At 41.2% G+C, this 8,269-nt stretch overlaps 1 protein-coding gene and 1 long non-coding RNA gene across 2 annotated transcripts; both read right to left on the reverse strand.

The window, feature by feature from the left end:
* Positions 1 to 239: 239 nt before the first annotated feature.
* LOC139700406 (uncharacterized) lies at positions 240 to 3,268 on the reverse strand. Its single transcript, XR_011703679.1, has 2 exons — positions 2,991 to 3,268; positions 240 to 601 (listed from the first exon to the last, which is right to left on the reverse strand). It is a non-coding gene; the product is annotated as an uncharacterized lncRNA (long non-coding RNA).
* A 16-nt stretch (positions 3,269 to 3,284) lies between these two features.
* Positions 3,285 to 7,668, reverse strand: LOC139696924 (cuticle protein 1-like; the record flags this gene model as incomplete). Its single annotated transcript, XM_071595820.1, has 2 exons — positions 7,583 to 7,668; positions 3,285 to 3,680 (listed from the first exon to the last, which is right to left on the reverse strand). Coding segments are annotated over exons 1-2 (411 nt in total), but the record flags the coding sequence as incomplete, so codon positions are not given.
* Positions 7,669 to 8,269: the final 601 nt, after the last annotated feature.

Genomic DNA, 8,269 nt, shown 5'->3' on the forward strand with positions numbered 1-8,269 from the left:
TCCTGAGAAAAACAATAAATGGTAGTGATATACTCTCTTTCAGCTTGCCTAAATTCACCAAGTCTTCTCCAACCAAATTAAGGGCATAGAACATACAAGGGAACGGTAGGATACTGAAAGAAGCATTAGACTTTGACAGTGATCGCTTCACCGAAAGTCATTCACTATCAATTTGCTCCATTTCCTAATTTTAAATACAGGGAAAGGATCACTACGTGAAAGAAATAAAAATCCACGAATGTGCTGAAAAAATACGTCTTTATTTGTTTTTTTTTTCTTTTTCTCTTTTCTTTCCACGATCCGTCGTCGATCCTCCTTCGGTGGGTGGTAGAGCGTCGGAAGAAAAGTTGAGCAGTCACGACAAAAGCTTTCGTCCCCGGGCGTCGCTTTTTCCAGAGTCTCGGTCCCTCTCTGTATCACATGAAGCGACGGCCTCCTCCCCTTCCCGCGTCTTGAGCGGCCCTCCCTCTCTCTCGGTGGGTGTGCCGGTCGGAGTGTGGGCAGGGAGCTCACATGCATCGGGGGAGGTGGGATTGGGTGCGGCGGCAGTCGAAGGATTGGGAGCGAGCAACCGGTGCTCCTCGAACTCCATGGCTGGCTCCTTTCAAGGGAAACGAAAGAGAATTAGGCACCAACTACTTTTGCCCACCAAAAAAAATAATTCACATTTCAATATGTGACCTTGTCGTCGTTCCGTCGAGTGCGACGGTGCATCCAAAGCACGATTTACATTGAGTCCTAGCAACACTGAGGAGTCAGCATTCTGGGGGATTTTTGATTCCGTGGCCTTCAAGCCGACTGCAAGACCTTTTGATTTTTTCATTACTAAGAAAAAGGTCATTCCCTCGCATTAGTAGTTTTAAGGGGAGGAGATCAATAGCTAAGGCCATTCTTGCCATTATCAATAGCTGGGTAATTCGGCAGCGACTAGATGTTAAGGCAATGGTGGAAAGAGTGGATAGAGAAACTCGAAACGTTGGCATGAGTATACTATTACGCCAAGGGTTCACGAAGTCCAAATTCCTGTCCAACAGACGGTGTATTCCACTTTAAGGCTTACATGGAACCACAAGCAGGGATCTCGATACCACTGAAAAAACATGTTAGGATTCAAACTCGGGGACTCGAGGTGTGAAGCCAGTACTTTAGCCATAGTAATGTCTTGATCCTCTCATTATCTTGTCTTAATGGCTTTAAATTTTACAATATTCTCTTATAAACACCTCAGTAATCAGCCCTAAGGTTTGTTTCATAGGTGAGGGCATAGGTCATTTAATAATAAAACCAACCACATGTGAAATTTACACGTTAATAGGTTAATACATGAGGAAGTTTCTTTCTCAGTGAATTCCCAGGAAGATTTGGTACCCAAAAATTCAAACAAATTCAGCGATTGAACTGGAAGTGCCTAAGAACGACACCTGGAATTGTGTCCGTACCCTCCGCTCAGTAGACAAGTGCTTTAGCCAATGGAATATTAATTTTCCAATTGGATCATGAAAGTTATGAACTGAGATCTTTTGACGAAATTATATAACAGCCTTCTCTGCTTGAAGTGTCTATGATTCTGTGAGGTGATTTCAGAAACAAGTTAGAAAGTTACTTCAAATTATTTGACTCAAATATCGCCTGACTAGGTGACTGACATCCACAGTTCTTTAAAAGAGATATTCACTGAAGTTTCACCTTGAAGACGAAAAATCTTACCCTGCTGCCATTTTTAGTGAGACAGTAATCGATTTTAAAATAAAATTTAGTGAGACAGTATCGATCGATTTTATCTTAAAAGCCTTCAACTTAAAATTGGCAGTGGAGCATTGGATACATCTTTTAAAAAGACCTTAAACTGGAATTCGACTTACGACGTATTTTACTTCTTTATGTCCTATAATGAATACACCACTTTTAATCACTCGAAAATGAGAGAGTAAATGGCACTTGTCTATAGCTTTCATGGTCATAAAGACCTTCACATTTGATGACACCCTTAGAGTATTGAACACATCCGAATGAAAAAGGGAATTCTTAAAAAGTTTTATTTGAGAACAGGAGTTATGAAATTAATAAGACTAAATATCTCTCGGTATTAATTTAAAAATGGCATCTGATTGATTCAAACCATTTATCTCTTAAAATAAGTGTTATCAGAATATTTATGGTCTCTGGGTGCCCACTAGGGTGTTTGACACATTGACCTAGATTTGATTCCAGCGCGTTTTTTCTCGAAAATATTTAAGATATGTTACACAGTCACTATCAATATTTCAAGGAACCATATAGTAATTATTTTTTGAGTAAGTTCGGCAAGTTAACCGATTAACTTGCTGGAAAGGTGACAAGGTTAATTTTTCGATGCAGCCACACGGTTGATTGATTGAGACAAAAAAATAAAATCATAGGCAAATATCATATTGATATGAAACTAGAGCAATATACAAGATTCGCGTTCCAAAGTTAATACATTTATTCTTCAACTAGTTCCACTATACTGTAGAGTCTTCATTAATCACTCTTGAGGAGGCTATGAAGTAGTGGAACTCTTAGAAGGATAAGATATTTTCTATGAAAAACACAGTTATGTACGTACGAGATTATGTTGAGAAGTAGTTTAAAGTATCCTCTTTCAAATAAAATTTTTTATGTTTGTTAATATTTACTTTTGTGTCTTTATTTCACGAACGGGTACTACTTTCCGGATGACCCTCGTATATTGTGTTACTTTCCTATCATCTTTAGTGGAATATTATAAGACTCTGCTTCAATAACCTCTTACAATAAATGATAATTTTTTGTTCAATTGGTAAAATATTATGCTTAGCCATTTTACAAAATTGAATTATTGACGCGAATATTAAGGTTGACATCTATACGCATTATTTCATAATAAAACGTTAACCCGGATAGGGGGTTGTTGAAAATTGGCTCGACCATTCCACAGGCCGTATTTTACTCGATTTTTCATATCCGTATTTCTCGGATCTTTCTCTTACCGGAGGTCTCATCGGTGCATACCCTCCCTCACATAATCGTCCATTGGTCATCCTCTAGTTGCAGTAGGGGTAGTTGGGGCAGGAATGGGGGTCGACTCCGGCGGGATACTGGGCAGCTGCCGGTGCAGGGGCAGCATAGCCACCGTGGTGAGCTGGTGCGGGGGCGGAGTACCCACCATGATGAGCGGGTGCGGGGGCGGCATAGCCACCATGGTGAGCGGGTGCGGGGGCAGCATAGCCTCCGTGGTGAGCGGGTGCGGGGGCGGCATAACCACCATGGTGAGCGGGTGCGGGGGCGGCGTATCCACCGTGGTGAGCGGGTGCGGGGGCGGCGTATCCACCGTGGTGTGCGGGTGCGGCTGGGACGTGGGCGGGTGTGGGTCCACAGTAGGGGTAGTTGGGGCAAGCGCGGGCGTCGACTCCGGCGGGCAGAGTGGCAGGGGCAGCGGCGGCTTGGTGTCCGGGGGCGTATTGGGGTGCGGCGGGTGCGGGAGCATAATGTTGTGCGGCGGGTGCGGGAGCGTAGTGGGGTTGGGGTGCGGCAGCGTAGTGCTGTCCGGCGGCGTGTGCGGCGAGGGCGACGTTGTCACAGTTGGGGTAGTTGGGGCAGGTGTGAGGGTCGACGCCGGCGGGGTATTGGGCGGCCTGCGGGGCAGCGGCGGCCACGGCGACGAAGAGGGCGAGGACAATCTGTTTGGCGGAGAAGAAAAAATATACCGTTAACATTTATCGAGCGGGCAGGATGGGGAATCACATAGGATTCCTTCTCCCACGACATAATTGTGCAAGATTTTTAAGGAGATTTCAACGTTCGTTCCTACCGCTAAGACACATTAAAATGTTTTTCTCCCAATAGGTACTATATATGTAAAAATCTATATCCTACCAATAGCACTTTGTTAAGTGCATACCAGGCGGTATCTACAAAGATGGTCATTTTTTGTCTAAATGGGTATTAAAATATTCATATACAATTATTTTTTTCTAAGAAAAATACACTTTCATAGATCTTTCGCAAATCACATTTCCTGTTAGTCAAAAAGTAGTTTTATTTATTGACTAGTTATTTATTAGAAGTATTAATTCAAACTAATCATTAATTCAGCCTTTTCATGCATAGGAACAGGCCCGAATCTTTACTTGAGAAAGGAGAAAATTGTCAATTCTAATATGGTTGTTTTGAATTTTAATATTTTGCGGTACCAAGTCATCAGGTTCGATAATGATCTTCAGTTTTTTTTATGGGCAATATATTTTATCAATATGTGTCATTTATATATATATCAAACAGTTAATTAATTATATGGAAGATAAATAGGAGGTAGACGTAAATCAGTATAAAATGGAGAATTAACTGCAAAACAAAATCTAATTCCCGATTGATCCGAAATAAATTTTTTGCAAAAAAATAAGGTCGAATAGAAGAAAGTCTTGCTGAGAAAATAATACGTTGAATTCCTTCTTCGTCTTACACGCAGAACTACTATTATACTGCAACACTTAAAATTCAAGAACGATACATATTCCCGCGGAAAACCGGCGGGTAAACCAATGTTTTAAGGTGGCACATAAAACTCAGATGAGTATCTTAGGCGTGTGAGGTAAGTCTGGAATCAAGGGAAACAATGGTATCGGACGGAGCTAATGAAAACAAATTGCAGGGGGCGGAGTTTGAGATTCAGAAGACGGGGATAACAAATGACCATCGGCAGAAACGGCTTAGGAAGGTTATGAATGTGGTGCATTGGAGTGGGTATTTTGTCCTGGTACACACCTTTGAAAGCGTAAACCTCGGGATCCCGGACCTAAGAATCTAGTTATTGGCGAGTCAAAAGAAGAGGTCACCATGGGTCACGTGGTCTATATGGACGAGCCTTAAGACATATGACCGGGATCAAATTCCCACTTACACCTACTGATTAAGTTTACCAGACTGTAAAATGATGAAATATGAGATAATAGTTGACCTTAGCGAGTCATGGCTACGCTCACCATCCAAGAATATATTGACCGCATTTAAGATCGCCTCTTTTGGTCAAACAATATAAATTAATGAGGTCATAATTTCAGACCACGGACTTATGTTTTCTCCAAGGTGCTGTGCTTTCATCTATACTCACTTTAACGACATATATATCTGGTTGTTTAAAAAATCTCAATATATCATTGCTATGTTAGCCAACGCGAGTGTATGATTGGTGGCAGATATCGACGAAAAATACTTAGATGATTTTATCATGGGATTCAGAAGTTAGGTAGCATTAAACGATTAGTTTGAGTATATGTATGTATCTAACATTTTATACTGCTGTGATCGCGAAATGTGTAGGAATCCTGATTCGTCGATGACTTGGTTCCAGAGCCTACAATTGGGATCTGTTGTACTAATAAAAATACAAATTTGGAATTACGCCCTAAAAATTGGAGTTGAACCGTTAAGATCCTGTTTTTCTGGTGATCCACCTTCTATTTAAATGAATCGAGTGGCTCTTGTCCCCGGATGATTAACTGTCAATAGTTAATCATTTTTCACTCTGCTCTATACTAATTTATGACAAATTATTTGGCCCATTGAAGGATTTTTTTACTTAAAAAATCATATATTTTTTCTATAGTTATATATTTCTCAATAAAACGAGTCTTTATTTGTATATATTTAAAAAGTGGTGAGATAAATCCGATAGAATACCTCTCCTTATCTTTTTCTGCTTGAAATTTCCCTTTTAAATACTAGTTAAGATATATTTCTATAAATCAACCAACTATATATTTCGAATGCATCTATCTATATATTCAAGACTTAGTCCAATGCTGTGTCCTTCGTTAGTTACTTGTTTCACTAAATTGCAATATGCTTAAATCCATCCTTTGGTTCATGCAGTCTTTTAAGCCGTTTGAAATCTTTTCCCAAAATCACATTTTCTCTTTAAATAACAACTTAGCAGAAGACGAAGCACGTGATCTGACTTGGTAATAATGATGTGAGCGTTTGAATTTCATTCTGGAGCTAAACGAAATATTTTGTCAATGAAAATAATTTTTCGAATGAACTGAATCGTTAAAAGGAATTAGTTTTCACCAGGGTTCGATTCAAAATAGCATTAACTAATATATTAATAAAATGAATGAACGAAAACATATTTTATGTACATATTCTCAAAGAAACGGATTCCAACGAGGGAAAGTATATCCGGGATGAAATATAGTCGTATCTGCAACCACCTGATGAACTTATTGTGCAATTATTTGCAAATATTTTTACATTTTTATCGTCCTGGGAGTTCCTCCGAAAGGCCAATGTCAAAGCAATGAATTTCGCAACTTTCGCACCGACGAAACGTCTGTTGGAGTAGGGAAAACGCAAGTCGTGGCCTCAACTCCTCCCGATGGGACTACAAATCGGGACGTTGTGTCATAGGAAGTGGTATCTCGGACACCTAACTGCCATCTACTTTAACTCCATTTGAATGCAACTTTCCCTTAGAAGGGCGCCGAGTTAAAAATCCTTCGGGAGTAAATTTCAACTTTTATTTTTTTGAGAGTATATATTTTAAATATTGAAATAGGCAACGTTTCGACAGCGCATATCTTTGATCATCTCGCAAATGTTAACTATTTTAAATAAGAGCCATTTTAAGTGCTTTCCATGCCAAGTTAAGCATAGCGCTTTATTGCCTCAAAACGAAAGCAAATTAGATCAAAAGCATTGAAAAAACAATGCCAATCCTTACTGTTTTAAACTAAAGTAATTTTGGAAATAAAATTTTTGATTGAACAATAGCATTTCATATCCAATGAGCACCTAAAACATTCAAAGGAAAACGCAATAGATCGAAATTTTGAAAAAAATATGCGAATGTTTACTATGTTAAAAGGAAGGCCATAAAAGTTGTCTAAAATTTTTCATATCCAAAACATTTTGTCGACTATCAATAAAAAGTTCATCAGATGCTTGAGGAAGGGAAATTCTAAATTTCCAAGTATTTTTCAAATCTAACAAATTTCGCCAACTTCTAACTTAAGTATAATAGGCAGAAAGTCTTGAAGAAATCATTAACATTCAAACAGTTTTAAATGAGAGCCATTTTGAGTTGAGGAATTAGAGATGAGAGATGGAGACAAAAAATGTGTCCAACAAAACCACAATAGATCGGCAGCGTTCAAAAAACATGTAAATTACTTCAGTTTAAAACTAAAATCATTTTTGGACGAAGGCGTTAATGTAAAACGAAAGAATTATACGATATCGCAGTATTGAACAACTTGTTCTATCGAATTCAAATCGTTCTCGCCATTTCATGGCCAAATCTCGTCCATTTCAATCTCCTTTCACTTTTCTTGGAATACTGCAGGAGTGCCAAGAATGTGTGTGTATAGAAAAAAAGGCCTCCGGTGCCGCGGTCACGGAGAGCCTTACGACCCACATAACAGTAATTCTAGCCGAGGTTCGGAATCGTCTCTGAAAGAACTACCCCCCACCCTGCCTCACCGTAGCCGGGCAGTATGGATGACTTGGGAATAAACACTTAAAGTAAAAAATGCTTAGGTGTAGCGGGGGAAAACCTTCCGAAGTCAAATGGCGTTGCTCTTACCATTCTGGAAACCATGTTGCTTGTTGTATGCGGTACGGGAGTGTTTCTCCTGAGGTTTGCTCCGGATGCTTGAGCTGGGACCAAGACTTTTGTGATCTGCTGCCGAAAAGGGGCGCACCGAGGTCCTTTTATACGCGTGGCGGGCCGCGTGCGGGGCGGTCAGAGGGTGGACCACGCCTTCCTCCCCTTCGGCCGCGGACAGCCACCCCACATCAACCCTGTTGCCTGCCGCCCCATCTCTCTTCCCCCGCTTCAATCGGCCGTCTCCAACCCCGCTTCCAACCCCTTCGCCCCCCTCCTCCCCCCTCACCCGGCCTCCGTCGGCCGCCCCCGCCCCCTCTCACGCCTCTCCAACCTCGCTTCCCGTGCCGCCCCGTGGGGATTCAAGAGAGCTCTCGCACCCCCCAAAGCCTGTCGAGACGCGGCCTCCAAACGCACACCCGGCCATCTTTCACTTTCTTCCTCCTCCAGCTCCACTGCTAATCCCGTTTCCGCATCCGCTAGCTTCCTACCCCCCTTCCAACATCTATACCCGCTCCTCTCGAAAAATTTGCCATGTCGTCCCTTCGGAAAATTAACTCCATTGTCTCGTATACGTGCGGCGCGAATTACATTCCTTCTCGGTCGGGAAAATTAGAGAAAAAATGAAATTCGAAACGTGATGGGAACAATTGACGGGTGACTGGC

Source organism: Hetaerina americana, unplaced genomic scaffold (genome assembly GCF_022747635.1).
Source record: "Hetaerina americana unplaced genomic scaffold, ioHetAmer1.1.p SCAF_1, whole genome shotgun sequence".
In the NCBI taxonomy this organism is placed as follows: domain Eukaryota; kingdom Metazoa; phylum Arthropoda; class Insecta; order Odonata; family Calopterygidae; genus Hetaerina; species Hetaerina americana.